At 39.9% G+C, this 25,927-nt stretch overlaps 1 protein-coding gene across 1 annotated transcript in view; it reads right to left on the bottom strand.

The window, feature by feature from the left end:
• Window positions 1-25,927, bottom strand: part of FER1L6 (fer-1 like family member 6) — a 178,839-nt gene that overhangs the window by 79,049 nt on the left and 73,863 nt on the right. Inside the window, exons 13-18 of the mRNA XM_077167599.1 lie at window positions 25,714-25,894; window positions 22,497-22,617; window positions 20,136-20,236; window positions 11,852-11,942; window positions 8,819-8,938; window positions 7,132-7,284 (exon numbers count right to left, since the gene is read on the bottom strand). Coding sequence (XP_077023714.1) covers window positions 7,132-7,284; window positions 8,819-8,938; window positions 11,852-11,942; window positions 20,136-20,236; window positions 22,497-22,617; window positions 25,714-25,894 — 767 coding nt within the window. The remainder of the gene's footprint in view (window positions 1-7,131; window positions 7,285-8,818; window positions 8,939-11,851; window positions 11,943-20,135; window positions 20,237-22,496; window positions 22,618-25,713; window positions 25,895-25,927) is intronic.

Raw genomic sequence — 25,927 nt, 5'->3', positions numbered from 1 at the left:
CCTTTAAGGTAGAAGAAGTAGAAGATCTCAACAAACCAATTAAAAGTAAAGAGATCCAATCAGTCATTAAAATCTTCCCACAAAAAAGCCCAAGACCTGATGGCTTCACAGGAGAATTTTCGCAAACTTTTCAAAAAGAACTGACACCAATCCTGCTCAAACTCTTCCAAAATATTGAAGAAAAAGGAACATTACCTAACTCATTTTATGAAGTTAACATCACTCTAATACCAAAATCGGATAAAGACAATACAAGAAAAGAAAATTACAGACCAATTTCCCTAATGAACATAGGTGGAAAAATTCTTAACAAAATATTAGCAAATCATAGCAACACCACATTAAAATAATGATACATCATGATCAAGTGGGATTCATACCAGGAATGCAAGGGTGGTTCATCATAAGAAAATCAATCAATGTAATATACCACATTAACAAATGGAAAGGGAAAAATTCCAACAACCTACTTTGGAGATTCAGAAAACTGGTTATCAAATTTGTATGGAAGGAAAAGAGACCTTGAAGAACTAAAGATATCCTAAAAGAGAAGAGTAAACTAGGAGATCTACCATTTCCTGACTTTAAAGCTTATTATAGTGGTGGTCAAAATAGCATAGTACTAGCACAAAGACAGAAGGACTGACCAGTGGAATAGAATAGAGATACAGAGATTGACCACCAAATTTATGGACATTTGATCTTCTTTAAGGCTCCCAAATCCACTGAACTGAGACAGAATAGTCTTTTCAATAAATGGGCATGGGAGAACTGGATTTCAATAGTCAAAAGAATGAAAGAAGACCTCTACTTTACACTCCATGCAAAAATTAATTCAAAATGGATCAAAGACCTAAATGTAACAGCCAGTACTATAAAACTTCTTGAAATAAATGTAGGAAAATATCTTCAAGATCTAGTAATAGGAGGTAGCTTCTTAAACTTTACACCTAAAGTACAAGCTGTGAAAGAAAAAATAGACAAATGGAAACTCCTTAAGATCAAGAGCTTCTGTGCCTTAAAGAACTTTGTTAAAAAGATGAAGAGGCAGCCAGCTCAATGGGAGAAAATATTTGGAAACCACATATCGGAAAAAGGCTTAATATCCTGTGTACATAAAGAAATTATACAGCTCACCAACAAAGAACAAACAACCTAATCATAAAATGGGCAGAGAAAATGAATAGGCACTTTCTGAAGAGCAAATACAGATAGCTAAAAAGCACAAGAAGAGATGCTCGTCTTCATTGGCTATAAAGGAAATATAAAATTAAGATGACAATGAGATATCACCTCATACCTATAAGAATGGCTCTATTAAACAGACAGGAAACTATAAATGTTGGAGAGAATGTGGAGAAACTGAAACACTTATTCACCATTGGTGAGAGTGTAAAATGGTTCAGGCGCTGTGGAAATCAGTCTGGTGATTGCTCAGAAAACTAAATACTGAGTTGCCCTAAGGCCCAGCAATACCAATACTCAGTATATACCCAGAAGAGCCGAGGACAGTGACACAAACAGACATTTGCACACCGATGTTCATAGCGGCACTATGCACAATTGCCAAGAGATGGAAACAATCCAGGTGCCCATAAACAGATGAATGCATGAACAACATGTGGTATATACATATGATGGAAATTATGCAGCATTTAGATAAAACGATGTCCCGAAACATATGACAACGTGGATGAACCTTGAGGACACAATGTTGAGTGAAAAAATCAGATACAAAAGGACAGATACTATAGGAGTCCATTATTATGATTCTGATAAAGCCACTGGTGTTTTGGAGCAGCTAGAAGGAAAAATCCAAGTTGAGGGCATGGTAGCCCATGACAAACTCTGGGAGCTGTTCTGTAGCTGCCTGTTGACGTGTGCTTTGAAAATTCTTGCTTTTTTTCTTTCTTTTCTTTGTATATAAATATGATATATTTTACAAAAAAATGGTTAAAAAAACTATAGGTAGTTTTAGCAATATGAGATAAAATAAATTCCTGAAATAAAAAATTTGAAAATATTTAGTAACATAACTCACTACTATAGCAAAGTTGATATTTGTAATAAGTTTTTACTTGATATTTTGAGAATACACACAGTTTTGATAGTTAATCAAATGGTATTTAAGATACTGTTAATATTTAGAATTCAAGTAACTCTCATATCTGTATTTATAGATTTTTTTCCTTCCTTGCTTTAATTTTAAATTGGTTTGTGAAACATATTATACAAACAGGCTTCATGATGATTACTTAGATTTTTTTAAATATGCCTATGGATAAGCTAACTTAGATATTCATTTTAGAAGGTTAAGATTTCCATATGTTAACTGTAAAAATATTTGTATCTTCATATATAGTAACATAGGTCATTACTATAGCAATGCAGGTATTTGTAAGAACTTTCTACTTGATATTTTGAGAACATTCACAGTTTTAACAGCTGACCAAATGGTATCTAAGTTACTGTTTAATACTCAGAATTGAAGAGCTTTGCTATCTGAATATACAGATTCTCTCTTTGTTGCCTTAATTTTAAATTGGTTTATGAAACATTGCGCAAACACAAGCTTTACAATGATTATATGGATACTTTATTTAAATATGCCTATGTTTAAGCTAACTAAGATATCCATTGCTGGTGGTTCTGAGTGTATTGTTTGTTTTCGTAAATAAAAAAAAACTAACAACAACAAAAGGGTCTAAGTTTATTTTGTTGTAATCAAAGCAACCCCTCTGCCATTTGTAGCTGTGACTAGGGCATCAGTTTAGAAGGGCAAGGATTTCTGTCCTGTCCCCAGTGCTGTCCCAATGCCTAAAAGAGTGCTTGGTGCCCAGGAAGCACTAGATGAATATCTGTTGAGTGAATAATCCCTTTTTTCCCCTAATAGTGATACTATTGAACACATGTTGAGCACTGCCATCACTCCAGGCCCTGGCCCAAGTTTCCTCCCTTCAGACAAAATGTTCTATCATCTGAAACTATTAACAAGTTCTGACTTATCATCAATCCTCATAATGACTCTATAAGGTATATCGTTTTATCATGTGCATTTGAAAGGAGAAACAGAGGTGTGGAGAGGCTGAAACAATTGCTCAAGGTCACAGCCAAGGCAGAGAGAGACAGAGCCAAGCCGCAACCCCAGCTCTGCCCGGCTCTCAGCCAGTGCTGCCCACACACTCATCAGTGCCTATAATTGCCCAAGCACCTGGCTGAACTGCAGATTCTAATCCAGCAGGTGTGGAGTGGGGTGTGATCTTCATTTCTACCCATCGACGCTGATCCTGCTGGCTTAAGGATGACAGTTTTAAGTACTTGAGCATCAAGACTCTTAACTTACTATGCTACACTGCTCCAAGAGAGTCTCAGGTTCTTTGCCTCTTGAAGTAAAATAAAAGCAGCAACAAACAGAACCATCCATTTCTGCTACTAAGAAAGCAAAGTATGTGTGTGAACTCATGGCTCGACCTGGAACTCAGCTAACATCTCCTCAAAGTGTTAGACAAGGACCACGCCCCCAACCCTAAAGTTAGCAGCTTATGCATATTTTTATAAAGACACAAATTTAAATTGCTTGCAAGACAATGCAGAATCTCTCACTTAAGTGTTCTGATTGGGATTTGACCACCATTATTGAGAACCTTCCTAGGTGCTTTCAGAAACAGATTCCCACTTACAATTTCATGTGCACTTCTAGACGGGTATGTGTCTCCCCCTGCTTTCCTCTACCTCTCCCCACTCTCCTTTCTCTCTCATGTGTTCCTGCAGCCTGATCAATCATAGGAAATTCTTTTCTTTTAAGAAGAGCACAATAAGGTAGCTTTAGAAAAAAAATTAATGACAAAATGCAAAAGTTTATTGAAACTATGCACACTGATATATAGAAATTATCTGAAGCAGAAGGCTGAAGTCTTAGCCTCTTCCACCTTCCATCCACCTTCCCCGGGGGTCCTGGTCCATGCCAACTAGCTTAAAAGGAAGGGACAATAAAGGTTTCCTTGCCGTGTAGATTATCACCCCTGTGGAAGGACTCCGAATGGTGCTTTTCAGCCACCACTTTCTGCTGTATGTTAGGGAAGGCTGGATGGAACCAATTTAATGACTGGATGGGACCAACTAATGGAATCAATAGAAGACCTGGGGTGGACTCAGTTGAGCCGTGACTCAAGGAAAGAGAAAATTAAGTGCCACCCTCTGGACTCCAAGTGTATCTGGCTCCTTCTTCAGGAAGGTTTTCCTTTTGGTAATGAATGTTCTTTTCCATCTTCCAGCTATTAGAGGCACACCAGGGATAAGATTAAGAGAGGATAACTCTAAATTTTTTAGATGATGAGACTGGGCTGAATTCTGCAAATTCTGTTCCAATATTTTTAGCAGCATTATAAATATATTTAAGTTAGAATAAAAGAAAGATCAGGGAGCCAAGGAGCATGAAACCCCAGGTACAATCAAAGATTTCCCATCATTGAGCCATGTGCCTTCAAAGGTAAATAAAGGAAACAACTCTAGATTAATATTCCCCAAACTGGACCCTTCGGAACAGCCAGTTCCTAAAACTTGTAAATAGCTGTTCTGGGTGAATATGCTTGGAAAACCTGGGAATAAAAAAATTAAAGGTGTTTCTTGACTGTAGCATTTCTCTGAGTCTTAACGGACAATGTGGAACTCCAAGGAAGAGAGACAATCGCAACCTCCTACCTGTGTTTGAATGGGGAAAGTTTTATCCAGCCACCTAAAGGACAGCTGTTCCATAAGAAACTAGAGATTTGCATCCTTGCTCTGCCTTAATCCACTTCCTAATTCCTACCTAAGAAACCCAAGTTGATGTGTGAAGACACGTGGATGCAGCCCTGGCCCTTTTCAGACTTACCAATACAGTGAGGAGAAAAAAGAGATAAGGGGAGGAGGTGAGTGAGGGCTAAAAGCAGGGGTGACAATAAAAAAGAAATGAAATTAATTTCATTGAATCATCTTATCAAGAAGTTTCATCACATCAGTGCAATTGAATTCAACAGGATTTAGAAAGCCATCACTCAAAGCAATCCCGATGGCAAAAGGAAAACACAGATAAAACAGTAATTCAAAGCTTACAGGCCAAGTGCTAAGAAATAATATACACATGATGAAAGCCACAGGGCAAAGGTTCTGTATTCTCAGTCTATCCTCAGGCTTTTTTTTTTTTTTTGACAGTTGTTCTTTGTTCTAACTTTAAATAATGCACCGATCCATTAAAATATTTAGAGGGAGTAACGTTATACCAATGTTCTAGAATTTTTAGCACAGGCTCCTCTGATATGAATTGCTATTTTTAAGAAAATTTTTCTTGCAATTCTAGCATTCGTTGGATAAGGAGTTGAAGAAAAACCTTGATATGTGTGGTAAATGACTTGGGTGATTTTCTATTTTTCAGTTATAGTTTTACAGGGATGGGTTTAAAAAACATTTTAGTATGGTATGTATGAATTTTTTTCTGTTATCTTTTTATTTCTTTTTCTGAACTGATGCGAATGTTCTAAGAAATGAGCATGATGATGAATGTGCAACTATGTGATGATATTGTGAATTACTGATTATATATGTAGAATGGAATGATCATAAAAAAAACACTTTAAATAGATGAAAGAAAATAACATACAGAGCCATGAACAACTCAGAAATGTCCTCTGGGAAGTTGGATGCCCACTTTTCTTAACGCTAACAGTTGCTGAGCAATTACATTGCAGGGTACACAATTCTGTGTACTTTATATGCATTTATTCACTTAATCCTCACAACCATGTCTGTTTGACAGATGATGCTTGGATGGCATAGGGATGCTAAGTTATTTGTCCAAGGTGATATTGCTAGTAAATATTAGCCCTGGAATTTGTCCTATGTCAAAGCCCATGCTCTAAACCATTACTCCATACTGCTGCATATGCTCAATAATCTGCACCCTCTGTCTGCAACATTTGACAATCACATCTGTAGCAGACTCTGGAAGCTGGACAGCCCTTAGAGCCATCTAATCTAGTTGCTTTCCATCATTGTTATTTTAAGAAGATGTCCAGCCTCAGTCAACACTTCAAGGAATGGGGAACCCATTATGGGTTTCCCATTAGGGAACTATTTCTTTATGTTCGATGTTCATGGTGGCGCCTGGTTCTATCTTCCGGAAACACACACACTCACACACACACAAACACTCAAATATTCCTCCATTTGACAGCCCTACTTAAAGGTCTCTACCATGTGGTCAAGTCTTCTCTTCTAGGCTAAGCATTGCTATCCCTTCACCCATTCCTCAGATAGTTCAGTTTTACATATTCCTCCTCTCCCTTTGAGTCAGTAGAGGAATAATTATGTTTTAGCAAGAAACCAGAAGTGAGGACAGTCTACCATGAGGTGGAAAAAGTTAATCAATTAAACTATACAGTTGTTGCCAGTCCTGGGGCGTATTAAACCTTGGACTGCTTTTCCCCCACATTGCTCATGTCTACTTGATGGGATAGGAATTTCTTTATAGCATAAGTAAAATACCCAGGATCTCCAAGAAAGGCTCAAATCTGCATTAGAGACAGAAGAATCCATCCAGAGAGAAGGTCTATGAGGGGCCATTCATCCCTTCATCGGGGAATTGGGGACCCTGTCTGCATGGAAGCTGAGGGACCCCAGGTCGAAAGGACTGTCATATTTTTTCACACTTCAAAGTTGCCAAGAAACCTGAGCTAGCATCTCTGTGGAATATAAACCTCTCCTCTTATAATTTTCTTTGAAATCTATAAAACAGATAGCTATTAACTCATTTGAAATGATGCCGTGGCAAATCACACAAGAAGAAAGATGGTGAGAAAACTAATAGAAAAAATGTTCATTCTTATTAGTAAGAAAGAAATAAAAATTAAAGTAACCTTGTGGTACACTGACTAGATGAAAAAGGGACTTGTATGTATCTGGTAATGTGGTCATTAGAAAATAGCCTCAAGAGAGTGCACTGAATTACAATTTGAATCGAAAAGAGGCAAGGTCTTCCAGTTGTCTACACGACTTTGAAAGTGCTGGGGGAGAGTCAGGGATATAGACACATACTAGAAATATGGAGCATCTCAGAGAGGACCCTTCTTTTAGTCTAATCTAGTGCGGACTTACTTTGAGGAAATGGGTTTTGATCTTCCCACAGTGTTTGCCCATCTGTGCCTTGATGGGTGAATAGAGCAGGTCTTTGGCGGTGATGCGGGCATAAGCCACTCTCTTGTTATTGCTGAGCATCCAAATGAAGACATCAGGGATGGTGTGCTGTGGCTGCAGAAATGAAGGGGAATAGGGTTTGGTAGGCTGGTATTAACAAGCGTGGTTCCAGAGTTTCCCATTCCTGGAACAGTCCTTCCTCCCCTGCACAACAAATTCTGTGATATAAAGCATCGATGTAACTAAATATCTATGTAATCAAGCAAGTAAGTGTAGCTTTCTTGAGAAGAGAACGCTTTAGGTCATGAACCAGTAGTGCATTTAACTTCCTTATGTCAAATAGCTCTTACTCTTTGCGGATATGCAAGTTGGACCCATGATCTGGCACTCCTGGTGACTAACTTTTCTCCATCTGTAAAACAGATATTAACTCTACCTCTCCATGGATTTATTTTGTGCATGTCTGCAGGGTGGGTACTCTTATAATAATGATCTAGCCTCAAGAATTAGACCTTCTCAGAACCAGGTACATTTCCAGAACATTCAAATTTAAAAAAGGAAAATCCATGATTGTCTTTCCATCTGCTCTTTAACAGCTAGAAAACAACTCTGTGAGGGACTTTATATGTAAAATATGATTGCCAAGGATTGTAGCTCCGTTTTAGGTAGTTATTTAGGAGAAACTCAACTAAGTTGAATGGAAGATAGGACTTTAAAGTTCAGCTAAACAATATGGGAATTGCAGAATTTCCTGCCAAGTTGTTGATTATGTTGTGCGTGTTTGAAATGCACATTTCTATACCAACATAATTGCCAAAACAAAAAGGAGATATATTATCATAAACTAGGCTTTGTCATTCCTGGACAAGAAGCAGATGCTTTGTCTTTCTAACCCCATAACACTGGTGCCCAAATAGGGTCTTCCTTTCTCTCATGATATGGAAACAGAGACGCTGGTATGGAGGTGTCCCTGGCCGCAGGGCCCACTGGTCTCAGACCTGTGGCACCATGCCTGGTGTAAACTTCCTGAGTGTATATTAAAATTCCAGTGACTGCCTGCCTGACTCACTGCTCAGTACGCCTCCGGAGATGACTGATATGTGACAAGAAGTACAATTTACGAGAACAGCAATAGCAATAAATCTGTACCTCTCCCTGAAGCCTTCCCCCTAAAACCCAATTTAAGAAGTTTGTATGCATTTTCAGGATTCAGGCTTCAGTACCTGACAGACGCAAACATGATTGCCTTTTTTTAGATCATTCTAGTAGTCACCAGAAGGCACTGCTTACAACTAACTTTAAAAAGAAAGGCTGTTTTAGCCTTTGCTGGACATGGGTTAAAATCTTCTTATAGTTACAGTGCTTATGACTTTTCTTGAGTCCACCAGGGAAAATGCTTTATATTTCTGCTGAACACTCATGCTTGCAAATAAAAATCAATAATGTAAGAGCACATGTTTGGCTTCATTTAAAAATCTCCTTTCTCATCCCCTAAACTAAGTGTCTTCCCAGCTCAGCAGGACTTGGGGGAGTGGGGGGAAGCAACAAAACAATGCTCCCTCCTTCATCCTTACTGAAAACATCAGGCCTCACTAGGAAGACACTTAGCCTGGTTTTGTGAATGAGGTTGGCCTTTAGAGTAGATTACCTCATCGACAAGAAAGCGAATTTTGTCCACAAAGTTTTGGGTTTCGTGGATCATTTCATTGAGGGAGAACTTCTTCTGCTGCTGCTGAATGATGCCCGTGGCCTCCTGGGCCATCACCTCCTAAAACAAGAAAAGAGCCAGTGAGGACTTTTCTGTGGCTGTAGACAAAGAACACTGCTGTGGCTGGAGGGTCCTGAGTGCTGGTGAGCGCCACATGGCACCACCCATGTTGGCTGGTCAGAGCCCGTGGGACACCCGCTGCCCATCGCATAGAAACGTCCTGGGAATGTGCTGCAGGGAGTACCACCTCACCTTCGCTTGGCATCTGAGAAACTGAGATACCCAGTTTTGTTAACTCAGACTGAAATCCAGGCTTTAACAAGAACAATGATAATATTTCATTATTATGAAGAAGCAAGAGGGATAACACAGAGGTATACTTGACGCCAAGCTGAATCCCGAGTCCCTTCCCTTCATCATTGCACCAACACCTCTTTGTAGAGGCATGGCAGATGCTTCCAGAACAAGGGTCATCATTTGACGAACACCACCAGGTAGCTCAGAATGGGTAGTTGGAACATCCAAAAGTATTTCTTTTGATTGGTTCATTCAGCTTACATTTATAAGCATGGGGGGAAAAAGCAACCAAACTCTTGACAGTGACTTCCAGGCCCTGTGTGAGCTTGTCCCTATATACTCTCCACTTTAAATCATAGCCTTCCTCCTCACTCATGGTGCCCCAGGCACACTGGTCCTCAGTAAGTCCTGGATTGTGGCAAGCTCTGTTCATCCTAAGACTAGTAGGCTTGGTGTTTTTTCTTGCTCAAATATCTTGCTAGACTCCACGTGGCTGGTACCTTCTCATCCTTCAGGTGTCAGCTTTAATGTCACCAGTGCCTTATAGTCCCCTAAAATTTCCCTTCAAATCATAACCTGTAATCATTTTATTTTATTTTATTTTTTTTACCTGTTTATCTTCTGTCTTTTCCACTAAAACTTAAACTTCATAGGGCAGGGACCTCTTCTGTCTTGTTCTTACCTTATGTTCTCCAGGTCTGGTAGAGTTTCTGGCACATGTGTCAAATGTTTGTGGAATGAATGAACCAATCAGTGTTACTAAGTTCCTCAAAGACAGGGACAAAGTGTTTTCAGCTTTGTGTCTCTAGCATCGAGCACAGTACCTGACACATAGGAAGCATTCTATGAATGTTTATCAGAAGAGCTAAAAAGCTGCTACACATCAGACACTATACTAGGAGCCAAGGCCTAGGACGGGGAGAGGGCACAAGGCTTCTTCCTCCTGAGACGCTGACATTATGTTAAAGTGAAAGAAATATAGGCAGATAATTTAAGTGTACAGAGCATCATGGAATTAGAGGGGGCAATGCCAGGTTTCTCAGAGGACATGATCTTGGAGCTGAAACTTTAAAAATTAATAGAATTCATCAGGAAGTAAGAAGGAAAAGAACAGATCAGCCAAAGAGCACAATTACATGTGAAGGCATGTAATCAGTGAGGCTTCAAAATGGTTGAAGCATATAAATATGGGAAGACAGTTATGGGAGATAAGACTGGGATGTTAACATGGAGTCAGATGGTGAATAGGCATTCTAGACTTTATGCTATGAATGATTTAAACAGTCCAATGTTTTTTTTTTTTTTTGCATAGTCAGGCACCAGGTATTGAACCCAACATGGCAGGTGAGAACTCTGCCACTGTGCCACCATTGTCCGCCCAAGTCCAATGATTTTTAAGCAGTTAAGTAACCAGGTCAGATTTGTGTTTTAGAAAAACAATACTGGTTGTAGTGTGGAAGATGTTAGAGGAAGGCTATTGCAATATTCAAGGCCAGAGATGCCAAGGAACTAAGTGGAGGCAGTGATTCTGGGGACAAAATGGAATAAAAGTTCCAGAGTCTTTAAGGGGGCAGAATTGACAGGACCTGGGGTCCAACTGGCTGTTTAAGATGAAGGATAGGAAGGATTCAAAGCTGATTCTTTCGCTGCTGATTGGAACAATAAATGCAGTTGGCTGTGCCAATGCAGGATGTGGGACAAGTTTAGGTGGAAAGATGCTGGGGTCAGAAAGATATATTGTGTTTCAGGTGCTATGAGACAAACAAGTGAGAAGTTCACCAACAATTTGGACATACAGATGCAGACATGGGCCGACAGAGCGGAGTCACTGCAAAGCTATTAATGATTGTTGAAATCATGGACTTGTTCTCATAAACAGAAAACAGTTCTCATAAATGGTGAGAATCTAGCCCCTACATGTCCTGGGGGAAAGAGGAGAGGATTCTGGTCTAGTGGAAAGAAGGACAAACCAGGAACTAGCAGACTTGGATCTTGGTTTCTGGACGACCATTAATGAGCTGTCACCTTTAGAAAATCACTGTCTGGGGTCCCTCTTACATCTTTAACATGTCCGTTACAACTCAAATACTGCATGATTTTCCCTTGCAGTGGAAAGCCTCACCCCAAATGTCCCTTGGTGCCATTGCTGGAGCTGAAGTTTCAGGGCAAGATAAAATCCAGGATCTGACCTGGTCTGATGCTTCTGGGCCACCACTCATTCAACAAGGAATGAGCATCTACAAGGCACTACAGGGGCTCAGGACACAGAAAGGCATTCCAGGAGCTCAAAAGCGCATATAAGCATGGCTTTTCCACTTTTCACATGATCCTTAGAGGGAAAAGAGCAGAGAGGGGGAAGATAGAATTATTTCCTTGGGTCGCTCAGCTTTGGGGGCAGGTGGCCAAGTGAAAGAGTCTGCAGTGTTTGACAAATTACAAATTCGAAGAAAATAAACAAGGGGGAAAGCCATTAGAATAAGAAGTAGGATCCTGCAAGCATTCAATAAATGCTAGTTCTTTTCTAATTCACCCTTTTCACTCATGCATCCAAATGGCACAAGCGGACAACCTTCAGAACTTTATCCCCATCTGGTCTGTGACCTATGCCTCATCCTTGATGTTTATTTTTAAAGCACATTTTAACTCTGTTCAAAGTATAAATAGATTTTCACATACCAGCTCCTGCCGACAGAGTGTAAGCCGTTTCTTATCTAAAGAGGTTTGATTCAACATCTTGGGCTTTTTTTCTGCTTCAGAGATAAAGGCACTATAAGAGAAAAAAACAATTTCGTAGCTGACTTAGGTAATAATTCATTCATATAATTAAAGAGGATTACAAATACACTTTTTTGCAGTATATTGGGAAAACTGATGAAGCCACAGAGGCAAGATTTTTAATTTAGGATTAAGCAATGTTACACTAACTTTTCTAAGAAAGAAAATGAGAATTGGAAATGATGCTTAGGCCCCAGGTTAGTTTCGAAGAATGAATTTTCTTTTTCCATTTTCTTTCCATTTATAACTATAGTGATTACTGCTAAAATTCATAACAAGAAAGACAAAATAATATATTTAGCTTTATTTGAAAAATTTAATATATACCAAAAGTTTCCTGAAAAGTATGTAAAGCAAATATTTTAGAATCAATACTAAGATATGTTTCCACATTTTAAAAATATACAAAGGGGAGGACAGATGTCCATCCACAAGTGAAAAAAATATATATATACAAAGGACTGAGTAATAGCATTTGGGGATAAAGTTAAAAATGTACTCAACAGGAAAATGGTAAAAGTTATTAATGCAGTCCCTAGAAGAAGAAATATAAATGGCCAAAAAAACTCGGGGATAAAGAGTATTGTCCTCCTTAGTAAAAACTTAAAGGCAAATTAACATCAATATTATTTTCCTCTATCAGTTAGAAAAATGTTTAAAAAGGGATAGTATCTCTAGGGTATGGACAGATGAGTAAAATTATAGATAAAAAATAAACAAATAATAGGGGAAACAAAGGTTAAAATAAATTGGGTAGATGGAAATACTAGTGGTCAATGAGAGGGAGGGGAAAAGGGTATGGTATGTATAAGTTTTTTCTTTAATTTTTTAATTTCTTTTTCAGGAATGACACAAATGTTCTAAAAAATGATCATGGTGATGAATCCACAACCATGTGATGATATTGTGAGCCATTGCTTGTACACATGGAATGTGTACAAATATGGAATGTTTGCATGTTAAGAATATTTGTGCTTGTATGTTGTTTCATCAATAAAAATATAAAAAAGGGAAGGGGGAGATTGTATCCAAGGTTGGTGAAGATGTCAGGAAATATTCTATCTTCTTTTGGAGAAGAGTGTAGAGGATTACAGTGTTTTAGAGGCTGTTTGACAGCACCTATCAAAACTTAAATGTGTATATTTTACCCCACATGACACTAGAATTCTAATCTTCAAAAATACCTGAACAAGTTCGCAAGAATACGTTTGCACAGCAGTGTTTGTGGTAGCGTTGCCTGTCCTGCAAAGCGTGCGGAAACAATTTGAACACCGTTAGGGACCAGTCAAGTATATCGTGGTCCAGCCACGCAATTGAATATTGAGGATGACTGTGATGTCCTACGGTAGAAGGTGCCTGTGATAGAAAGTTGAGGGAAAAGGCACCCTGGTGGACAAAATGCAAAATATGATGTCATTTTTGAAGAAACGTAATATTTTTAAGTGTGTGTATATAAATGAATGAGTGTTTACAAACGCACAAAAAAAGGCCCAGGGGGGTAAAGGAGACTGTTCTTTCTGGAGAGTAAGGTCAGAGAGAATAGAGTTATCCTTTTCTGCATTCATTTTTACTCTGAGCATGTACTACTTTTTTAAGGAAAAAAATTAATTTTAAAAAAAGGAAGTCTGGAAAAAAGCCAGCCAAGATGGCAGCTTGGCATTGTGTGCGTTTTAGTTCATCCTCCAGAACAGCTACTAAATAACCAGATACAGTACAGAACAGCTCCTGGGGCCACATCAGTGACTGGACACACAGCGTACCCCAGTCTGGACCAGCTGGCCTGGCTGCGAGCCTCCCCAGAATCCCGAGTTCCCCAAGCTGCTGCAGCTGGTGCCCCTCCCCCACAGGCTGCTTCCCAGAGGGGAAAGAAAAGAGACTTTACCAGCAGCAGGGGCTGAGCCCAACCAAACACCAATTGTGGCATTAATTAACAAATTCTGACTACTAAAAATAGGCCCCCAGCTCAGGTGAACCTGGTCAAAGTGAAGGTTGCTCATTTTTGCCCCAGTGCCAAGGGGGCAAGGCTGATAGAAAAAGAAAAGAAACAGAGGTTTTTGTGGCTGTGTTTCTACAAAGGCTTGACTGCCTCTGGATTCAGCGGCAAGGCTTCTCAGGCTGCAGTTACCCCAGAAATAGGCAGAAACAAGCTTGTTTGAGGGCTTGTCTGGAGCCTGTGCCTTCCCCAGGGGAGGGATGAAGCCCAACTCAGGTGGAATCCCTCCATCAAGAGATTCAGACACCAGAGCTTGGTAATTTGAAGCCATTAAAACCAGCCTACAACCTCTCCTCTGTCTCCACCATGTCCCCAGCAGGGAGAGTCTGCCAAAGTTAAAGGTACCACATCACCTTATGCTGGTGGGACCTGCAGGCAGACAAGCCCCACATACTGGGCAGGATAAGAAAAACAGAGTCCAGAGACTTCACAGGAAAGTCTTTCAACCTGCTGGGTCTCACTCTCAGGGAAAACCGAAGCAGGTGACTCCTTCCCCCTGATAGGAGGCCAGTTTGGTCTGGGAAAATACAGCTGGGGTCTATAATACTTATGTAGGCCCTCCTAGGTGGGGGTGGGGCGGTGGAACACGACACCATGCAAGCAGGGCAAGAAACAAGAAAACAAGAACTGAAAAATTCTCCTCTGTTAAAACCGAAGCTAGAGGCCCAGAAAAAGCTGAACTGAATGTCAAAGAACAGATAGACAACAAATTCATCCAGCAAGAAAACCCTAGGTAAAAGAAGTGAAAACAATCTCCAGAATAATCTAGTTAAGGTAATTAAATGTCTAGACACCAGCAAAAAATAACAAATCACACAATGATTGTTGAAGATATGGCCCAGTCAAAGGAACAAATCAACAATTCAAGTGAGATACAGGAGCTGAAATAATTAATTGCTAAAAGAGAAAAACTGCCAACCAAGAATTCTATGTCCAGCAAAATTGTCCTTCAAAAATGAGGGAGAAATTAAAATACTTTCAGACAAAAAATCACTGAGAGAATTTGTGACCAAGAGACCAGCTCTGCAAGAAACACTAAAGGGAGCATTAGAGACAGATATGAAAAGACAAAAGAGAGAGGTGTGGAGAAGAGTGTAGAAAGGAAGACTATGAGTAAAGGTAAAAAGAAGGAAAATTGGATATGACATATAAAATCCAAAAGGCAAAATGATAGAAGAAAGTCCTATCTGTACAGTAATAATACTAAATGTTAATGGATTAAACTCCCCAATCAAAGGACATAGACTGGCAGAATGGATTAAAAAACAGGTCCCATTTATATACTGTCTACAGAAAACACATCTTAGACCCAAAGATAAACATAGGTTGAAAGTGAAAGGTTGGGAAAAGATATTTCATGCAAATAACAACCAGAAAAGAGCAGGAGTAGCTATACTAATATCCAACAAATTAGACTTCAAATGTAAAACAGTTAAGAGAAACAAAGAAGGATACTATCTAAAAATAAAAGGAACAATTCAGCATGAAGACATAACAATCATAAATATTTATGCACCAAACCAGAATGCTCCAAAATACATGTGGCAAGCACTGAAAACACTGAAAAGAGAAATAGACACATCTACCATAATAGTTGGAGACTTCAATTCCCCACTCTCATCAATGGACAGAACGTCTAGACAGAGGATCAATAAAGAAGCAGAGAATTTGAATAATACAATAAATGAGCTAGACTTAACAGACATTTATAGAACATTATACCCCACAACAGCAGGATACACCTTTTTCTCAAGTGCTCATGGATCATTCTCAAAGATAGACCATATGCTGGGTCACAAAGCAAGTCTCAATAAATTTAAAAAGATTGAAATCATACAAAACACTTTCTCAGATCATAAAGGAATGAAGTTGGAAATCAATAATAGACAGAGTGCCAGAAAATTCACAAATATGTGGAGGCTCAACAACACATTCTTAAACAACCAGTGGGTCAAGGAAGAAATTACAAGAGAAATCAGTAAATATCTTGAGGCAAATGAAAATGAAAACACAACATATCAAAACTTATGGGATGCAGCAAAGGCAGTGCTAAGAGGGAAATTTATTGCCCTAAATGCCTATATCAAAAAAGAAGAAAGGGCAAAAATCGAGGAATTAACTGTCCACTTGGAAGATCTGGAGAAAGAACAGCAAACTAACCCCAAAGCAAGCAAATGGAAAGAAATAACAAAGATTAGAGCAGGAATAAATGAAATTGAGAACATGAAAACAATTGAGAAAATCAATAAAACCAGAGGCTGGTTCTATGAGAAAATCAATAAGATTGATGGATCATTAGCAAGATTGATAAAAAGAGGAAGAGGGAGGATGCAAATAAATAAGATCAGAAATGGAAGAGGAGACATAACCACTGACCCCACAGGAATAAAAGAAGTAATAACAGGATACTAGGAACAACTTTATGCTAATAAATACAACAATGTAGATGAAATGGACAACTTCCTAGAAAGGCATGAACAACCAACTTTGACTCGAGAAGAAACAGACGACCTCAACAAACCAATCACAAGTAAAGAAATTGAAGCAGTCATTAAGAAGCTCCCCCAAAAGAAAAGTCCAGGACCAGATGGCTTCACATGTGAATTCTACCAAACATTCCAGAAAGAATTAGTATCAATCCTGCTCAAACTCTTCAAAAAAATTGAAGAGGAGGGAAAGCCACCTAATTCATTCTACGAAGTCAACATCACCCTCATACCAAAGCCAAACAAAGATATTACAAAAAAAGAAAACTACAGACCAATCTCTCTAATGAATATAGATGCAAAAACCTCAAAAAAATTCTAGCAAATCGAATCCAGCAACACATTAAAAGAATTATACATCATGACCAAGTAGGATTCATCCCAGGTATGCAAGGATGGTTCAACATAAGAAAATCAATTAATGTAATACAACAGATCAACAAATCAAAGCAGAAAAACCACATAATCATCTCGATTGATGCAGAAAAGGCATTTGACAAAATCCAACATCCTTTCCTGTTGAAAACACTTCAAAGGACAAGAATAGAAGGGAACTTCCTTAAAATGATAAAGGGAATATATGAAAAACCCACAGCTAATATCATCCTCAATGGGGAAAAACTGAAAACTTTCCCCCTAAGATCAGGAACAAGACAAGGATGTCCACTATCATCACTGTTATTCAACATTGTGTTGGAAGTTCTAGTCAGAGCAATTAGACAAGAAAAAGAAATATGAGGCATTAAAATTGGAAAATAAGAAGTAAAACTCTCACTGTTTGCAGATGATATGATGCTATATGTTGAAAACCCTGAAAAATCCACAGCAAAACTACTAGAGCTATTAAACGAGTACAGCAAAGTGGCAGGTTACAAGATCAACACTCAAAAATCTGTAGTGTTTCTATACACTAGTAATGAACAATCTGAGGGGGAAATCAAGAAACGAATTCCATTTACAATTGCAACCAAAAGAATAAAATATTTAGGAATAAATTTAATTAAAGAGACAAAAGACCTATATAAAGAAAACTACAAGAAATTGTTAAAAGAAATCACAGAAGACCTAAATAGATGAAAGGGCATTCCCCGTGTTCATGGATTGGAAGACTAAATATAGTTAAGATGTCAATTCTACCTAAATGGATTTACAGAGTCAATGCAATACCAATCAAAATCCCAACAACTTATTTTTCAGAAATAGAAAAAACAATAAGCAAATTTATCTGGAAGGGCAGGGTGCCCCGAATTGCCAAAAGTATCCTGAGGAAAAAAAATTAAGTCGGAGGTCTCACGCTGCCTGACTTTAAGGCATATTATGAAGCTACAGTGGTCAAAACAGCATGGTATTGGCATCAAGATAGATATATTGACCAATGGAATCGAATAGAGTGCTCAGATATAGACCCTCTCATCTATGGGCATTTGATCTTTGATAAGGCAGTCAAGCCAACTCCACTGGGACAGAACAGTCTTTTCAATAAATGGTGTCTAGAGAACTGGATATCCATATGCAAAAGAATGAAAGAGGACCCATATCTCATACCCTATACAAAAGTTATCTCAAAATGGATCAAAGACCTAAACATTAGGTCTAAGCAGTTAGAGGAAAATGTAGGGAAATATCTTATAAATCTTATACTTGGAGGCAGTTTTATAGACATTACACCCAAAGCAAGAGCACTGAAGAAATAAATAAATAAATGGGAACTCCTCAAAATTAAACACTTTTGTGCATCAAAGAACTTCATCAAGAAAGTAAAAAGGCAGCCTACACAATGGGAGACAATATTTGGAAACGACATATCAGATAAAGGTATAGTATCCAGAATTTATAAAAAGATTGTTCAACTCAACAACAAAAAGACAGCCAATCCAATTAAAAAATGGGGAAAAGACTTGAACAGACACTTCTCAGAAGAGGAAATACAAATGGCCAAAAAGCACATGAAGAGATGCTCAACTTCCCTGGCCATTAGAGAAATGCAAATCAAAACCACAATGAGATATCATCTCACACCCACCAGAATGGCCATTATCAACAAAACAGAAAATGACAAGTGCTGGAGAGGATGTGGAGAAAGAGGCACACTTATTCACTGTTGGTGGGAATGTCAAATGGTGCAACTGCTGTGGAAGGCAGTTTGGCAGTTCCTCAAAACACTGAATATAGAATTGCCATATGACCCAGCAATACCATTGCTAGGTATCTACTCAAAGGACATAAGGGCAAAGATACAAACGGACATTTGCATACCAATATTTATAGCAGCATTATTTAAATTGCAAAGAGATGGAAACAGCCAAAATGTCCATCAACAGACGAGTGGCTAAACAAACTGTGGTATATGCACACGATGGAATAAATTAGTATCTTTTAACATCTCATAAAAAAAAAAAGTCCAAGACGCCATACACTTCCATCAGAAGTTCCACATCAGGACTCAGCCTGCTGGCACATGGAAGCTTCAGGGGTTCTCTTTGGGTATACAGAGTAGAGTTACACTGTATCTTAATTTTTAAAAGTAAAAATTTTAAATGTTATATTTTGAATAGGGAGTCCAATTGCCCCAATCCTGCCTTTCTAGAGGCACAAGGAATTCCATTCCACTCCCGGATGGATCAGCTTGGGAGACACAGTGGAACTTTCCATTTCTGAGAGTGAGTGGCCCCTGCATGCTTCTGTTCATTCTCCAGCTTTAGACCCAGCTGCCTGCGGGCTGTGAGCAGCCCCTCACTCCACCTGCTCAGTGGCCTCACCTTGCTCGTGGAAGCCCCAGGAGCCCAGCTGCTCAGCCATGAGCAGGAAACCTACTTTGACCTCTGGTCCAAGGTGCCTTCTTAAATCCACATTTTCCAAATATAAAACTAACGTTCTGATCTCTGTCTGACCCTCATGAATATTTTTTCATTGGTTGTAAACTTGGAGGAGAAAGGGGCATGATTTATTGTCACCCCGAGCAGCACCTAATACAGAAAAATTATTCAGCTATTCATTTTTTAATACATAAAGAGATTATGAAGTGTCAAAAAGATGCCTAAAGAGAATTAGAGGTGGCACTTTCGGCCCACATAGAAGTAGCGTGATGTTGATGTATTTGCATATATCTTTTAAAATGAAAAACAAAAAGGAAAAAAGAAACTACACATTTTTCTTTTTCTACTTTCTTTTTAAATAAAAATGGTTGAATAGTTGAGACTAAATTCTAAGACGGAACTTAGAAAGCAGAACTGTTTTTTTTAAACCAGCTAAGTTTTGGGTAATTTGTTACTCAGTAATAGGTAATTAATATGCCCTATTTTTTTTATCCTCTTATCCTAATATTTATCACCTGGAATAGAGTTATTAATTGATGCTTACCATATGCTCTATGAAAATTTATATGAAGTAATATTTGATATAACTTATCCATCTAATTGTCAAATATTTGTTGAGTGCCAAACACCATACTGGGTGCTGACACTTCTCTTATTTCATAAAGAGTCTCATAAGTGAGTCATTCTTTGCTTTGCTTTTCTGTTTCCTTTGATTTACGTTTTAGCTGTTTAAAGCCATAGTAGCTAGCACCACCAAACAAATTCGAGATAGATACAACACCCTAAAATGTCCATCTGAACGCATGTGAAATTGACTATTTTTTCAAGGTAATTTAAAGCTGATTTCATATAAGCTCAGGCCCCCATAAGCCAGCCGTATTTCCTGATACCTGCTTTGACTGATAAAGTCGCTGAGTGTCAGTTTCATTTTCTGTTCTGATGTGTCCTCTGAAATCTTGATCAATTCTCTCACTTCTTCTATACTTTCTTCCTGGAAACAAACCACAGAGGTGGAGGGATAGGTAGTCGGGGTCAGACGTTGTAATAGAGCTACTGATTGTAAGAATGCAGAAATGGCATTTGGCTATTTTTTTGTTTTCAAAGTGGAGGAAAATCTCCCTCATTTTCTGGTGCCTGAACCAGGAAGGCCTTCTGCATCCTCAGCAGACAAAGGATTCGAACTGTGAAACTTCCTTTTCTTAACTGGAATCGATCATGCATTGCCCAAACTCTTCTATTCTGTCATAGATCCATTTCCCATCTGGGCTCCATTTATTTAGCATCTACCCTGTGGAGAGACCTAATGCAGTGGGGGAATAGCTAATAAAGTAGAGTAAATTAGATCTAATTATCAAAAACTTCAAAAGCAATTTTCAAGGCAATTTGCTATATAGGAGCATAAACATATTGAATAATCCCTGAAATTAATTCTTTTGATTACATGTGCTTTTGGCTGGGGATGGCGGTGGGTGGGGCGGTAGCTGCATGCTGCTTTATCTAACAATTGCACTTTTCCTTTTGGGCCTAAATGCCTGGGTGTCATTCAGTGGCTTGAAGGAAAATGGTGCCCAGAGGCAACGGACACAGTGTTGCTGCTTTGCAAGAACTTACAAAAGCAACTTCCTCTACCACTTGCCGAAGCCTGGCGCCTGGGGACCTACATACCCTCTTCCCCTCCTCACTATAAGAACAGCCAACAGGATGGAACTGTTAAGAATTTGTGCCCTGGGATCAGACTGACTGGTCAGGGTTCACATCCAAGCTCAGCTACTGAACCCTTTAATGCCCAGTTTCCTCAGCTGCAAAATGGGATACAACAGCGCCCACCTCCCACAGCGCTGGGGGTGTGGGCTTCTTCAAACAGTGCTTGGTACCCAGCAAACATTCAACCATTTTAGCTATGAGTGCTGCAATGCCAAGCATGAGGGGTTCCTGGCACTGAGAAAGGAACTAGAGACGAGTGCCAAGGGCTACTATGGCCCTAGGAAGTTCTGATTTGTTTTGTCCAGTCTGTTAGAAACAAGTGATCTTTTTGGTCTGGAGAAGAAGCAAAACCAGCCTCACAAAGACTAGCCCCGCCCGTGGCCTCCGCTATGACGTCAGCGCAGCCCTCCCTGCCTCCTTTCAGATTCCCTGGGAATGCCCAGGCGAGAGGACAAAACACTTTGCTTCACACAATTAGAGACAAGGATTATACAGCAAACAAGGGAGAGAAATGTGTTCTTCCCTTAGGGTAGGGTTTAGTGGAAGGGGGGAGAGAAAATAAAAGTCATCTGGTATAGCATGATGGTGTGATGGAGAGTAGAGGACGCTGCCACTGAGATGGGTGGGGTAGAAAGGGAAATCTGAGAATAGGAGGAAAGGGATTCACAAAGTGAAGGAAGACAATGCCAAAGAAAGGAGTTCCCAGGTTTTCTTTCCCCCTGGAGGTTGGGTGGGACAACCTAGTGTTAATTGCACATTGGCAGTGTTCAATACTCTCACATATTCAACTTCACAAATAATTTAGTCTCTACCAGATGCCAGGCATTATATACCACCACATCAGTGGGGATTAGATATTGAACGAATGAACACACAAGTAAGTAGTAAATTAAGTAGGAGCTCAGGGGAAAATAAAGAATAGGGCATCATAGGAGAGGATAAGAGAGAGGGGGAGGCTTTAGAAAGTTTCTCTGAAGACATGCATTGAAGTGGAGTCACGGAGGCCGTCTGGGCCCTGCAGGAGAAGAATGGAGAGCGAAGCCTGCCCAGGAAGGGGCACATGCTGGTGGTTTGGAGGCTTAAAAGAACTCGGGTTCCTCAAGAAAGCAAAAGGAGACCAGTGTGATTGGAACAAAACAAGGGAGGAAGTGTGTATAAGATGCTGAGTTAGTGAAGCGGACAGGAGCGCAATCATTTGGGGACTTAGGATTTTATTTTAGGTGCACCGGGATCTATCCATTTTATGAGGAGTTTGTCATCACCCCGCCCTTTGGAGATGAGGAACCCGGCTTAACTCTAAGTCCTATAATAGTAAGAAGCTGAACAGGGATTTGAATTAGAATAATTTAAAGTCCAGGGATTTTGAAAAACGTGTTCTCATTCTCCTGGGTCCACCTGTGAGGGTTCAATTGTCCTCCAAATGCGATGGCCTCAATTCATTTCAATTTATATTGAGGTCAAAACCCTCTCCTGGGTGGGCAAAAAAAAAATCCATTTTATCCCCAGCTTCCCGATCTTCAAATCTATCACCTACCATACTCACTTACCAGGAGGTCTGCCATTTTCTCCAGCATGTTGGACCAGTGCAGTCTGAAGATCTGGTCTCCCCAAGAACTGATGAAGTAGACACAGGGCTTCCTGGACTCAATGGGCAAGTAGTTGTAATTCCTATGAGAACATATTAGGCCTGAATGTTAGTTGTCAGTTGGTGTTTTTCAGCCAATCCAGCCACATGTTCACGTTTGTGCATTCTGGGAGACATATGGGGGGTGGCGGTGCCAAAACCATCAAACAGTTAACTCTTCGATTTAGCCTCTAATGAATAGGCTGCAATAGAGATAATAACAGCTAATAATATAACAGCTAATAATAACAGCTAATAATAATCAGACCTAAGGCAAAGTTTGCAAATTATCACTAGAGGGCAGAATTTATCTGGCAAACCTTCCTCAAAGAGGAAGGTCTTAAACTGAGAGGAATGGGAAGAAAACTTAACGTTTAAAAAAAATTGTCTCTTGCCCAAGCACTGTATAAGGATCAATGGAAATAGCAGGCATGGGTACATTTTGTAAATTGAAATTGCTAGAGAAATGTAAGAGGGTAATAACATTATTAATAAAGGTGAAAGCCCTGAGATAAATGCTTCCATCATCACCAAACACATCTTCAGTGTTCCATGTTTTGTCCACCCATCCACCTATCCTTCCATCCATCCATCCATCCATCTACCCAGCTTCCATCTGTCCTTCCTTCCTTCTATCCATCCATCCTTCTTTCCTTACATCCACCCTTCCTTCAATCCATCCATCCATCTATCCTTACATCCTTACACACATACATCCACCCACACACCCATCCATCCATCCATCCTTCCTTCCTTCCTCTATCCATCCATCCATCCATCCGCCCATCCTTCCTTCCTTCCTCTATCCATCCATCCATCCGCCCATCCTTCCTTCCTCCATCTACCATTCCTTCTGTCCATCAGTTCTTTCTTATATCCAGCCTTCCTTCCATCCATCCATCCATCCAACATATATTTATTGTTTCCAGATACTGGTGCTAATTATGTAGGTGGCTGTCTTAACTAGGAAGAGAGATAATGAAGTAGATAGAAGGAAGAATGTGGAGTCAAAGGAAATCTTTGAGGATTACAGATGGATATATTTAAACATTGATGAGAAAGAGGCAGTTAAAATGGGAAAACTAAAGACAGAAAATGAGAAGCTTATTTGTAGATTTTGATTCCCAAAAAGGAGGTGAGGATGGAGACAGGTAAGATAGAAGGTATAGCAAAAAGTTGAAGAGGTTTCCTGCCTAATGGCAGCTATTTTCTTGACTAGTTACTTGGGACGTTCCTACAAACACTGGGGCAGCATGTAGAAAACTGGAAAGAAAGCCAAGGCAAAACCTTGTAATGAGCATGGTGATACATGTAGGCAGGGTTTAAAACAGTGTTGTATGATACGGAGAGAGAAAAGAGAGCAAACTTTGATTCCATTCCGAAAAACTAAAGAGAACTTCAATCTGAAAAAGTAAACAGTTATTTTTAGCTCTCTAACACAAATTCCTTCTGAAGGAGACAATAACGTTAGCAAAGGTGTCCTATCGCCTGTTCTGCAGAAAATAAACCAGCAGGTGTCCATTCAGAAGGGAAGACAAATAGGTTCTTGGCAGAAACTGAGGTTGTTATTGCAGCAGAAGTACAAAAAAAGGTTTGAAACCAAACTTCTCTTTGTTTTCCCTCTTTTAATATGACTGGGAATTCTGCAACCACATCAATTTTCAGCCCATACTGAACTTTGTTCCAAGGTTTCTTTGGTTTGGATGATTTTGTGCTAATTATGTTCAAGACCTCTGTGTGTGTGTGTGTGTGTGTGTGTGTGTGTGTGTGTGTGTGTGTGTGGTTTTTTTTCTCAGGGTCCTCCTTGTCTTACTGTGTTTATGAGGACCAGAATTCTGTGGCTGCTCAGGCACATGGCACTGCAGATGGAGGCCAGCAGATGGGAGGTGCCACATGCCCATGGAGAGAGAAGACTGCCAGCTTGAATGGATGCCCTGACACAGAGCCAGGCTTGTGACTTTGCACACAGGTAGGTTTGCAGCCTTAAGAATTAAATGATGACCCTCTGCTCCAAATGTGTCTTCAGCTCCAATCTCATTCTTGAACTCCAGGCCAATACGTAAATGATTGCAAACGTACATGCTTTGGAGACTGGGAAGTGCAGAACAAATACAAGGCAATATCTGAATGGAGGCAAAAGAGCAATGCTGGCGTTGAAGACAATGAGTCTGGAGAATCATTTGTGGGACACCCAAGTGGAGGTATCTGGTTCTGCTTCTCAGGCAGGAAGGCTGACTAGGGACATAGATTGGGAAGGGAAAGGGTCCGTCTCCTAGGAGAGTGTCTAGAGTGAGAAGAACTGAAAGAATAAAGAACACAAGCAATGTGACACCGTCGGGGTTACATCCTGTCTCTGGACCTCAGTCTCTGCACGTGTGAAATGGGGAGAGCCATGTGCTATTATGAGCACCCAGTGAGACCACAAGCTTTTAACTCACAGCACAAGTCGCAGCACATGGAAACCTCCTACTGAGTGCGGCTTGACGGTGTGCCTTGCCCGTCCTCTGCAAATCACTCGGAAACCTTGACACTACTTCCCTAAAACAGAATGCTATAATGTCACAAAGCAGAATTCTATAATGTTACTTCTTTTTGCAGGTTGAAAATTTACAAGGATTAAAGTGAGGATCCAGTGAGAATGCATGTAGGAGCCTGGTTGTTTGCTGAAATGGTCTTTCCTTGATGACTATCATTTTCTGAGTTCTTCAATTTGCAAATGACTGTGGCAAAAATAAGACATGATGTACTCAATAACCCCACCAAATGGAGTTTGCATAATAGTCCAGCGCATAGATGAATATGTTAATAGGATTTGGACTGAAGCTTTAAATTCTGACCTTCCTTACCTTGTTACATCTCAGAGTTATAGAAACAAGGGGGCCTCCAATATGACAATAATAATTGTCTGTGTGCTGCCCTTAAATGAATTCCCTGGTTGTGCCATTTGGAGAGCTGCCAAAGTGTTTCTGAGGTTTCAGTGAGAGGCACTTATTAGGCTGCCTGTTTGCACCTTGTACCCACAGCTGAGATAAAAAATGATGTTTCTTATTTTAGGGAAGAACCGAATCATATGGTCCCAGAAATTGGACAAAAATTCCACTGCAGATCTACTGGCTGTTCTCCCCTGCCCTGTCCCCTACCTGTTCCCTTCTGTCACCAGGGGCTTCTCAGGGTGAGTGGTGGAGACCATGGGGATGGCAGCATCGTGCGCCGGGTCCCCTCCCTCCTGCAGCAGCGGGAGCATGTCCTCTTCAGCTGGCTCAGCTGACTTCTTCTTACTCCCGTGATGGGACCCTCCATCAATCAAGTTTCCAAAATTCCCTGCGGAAGCGGGAGCAGAGGGAGAGGGACGAG

Source organism: Tamandua tetradactyla, chromosome 6, assembly GCF_023851605.1.
Source record: "Tamandua tetradactyla isolate mTamTet1 chromosome 6, mTamTet1.pri, whole genome shotgun sequence".
NCBI lineage: Eukaryota > Metazoa > Chordata > Mammalia > Pilosa > Myrmecophagidae > Tamandua > Tamandua tetradactyla.
This window is presented reverse-complemented; position numbering and strand designations above follow the sequence as displayed.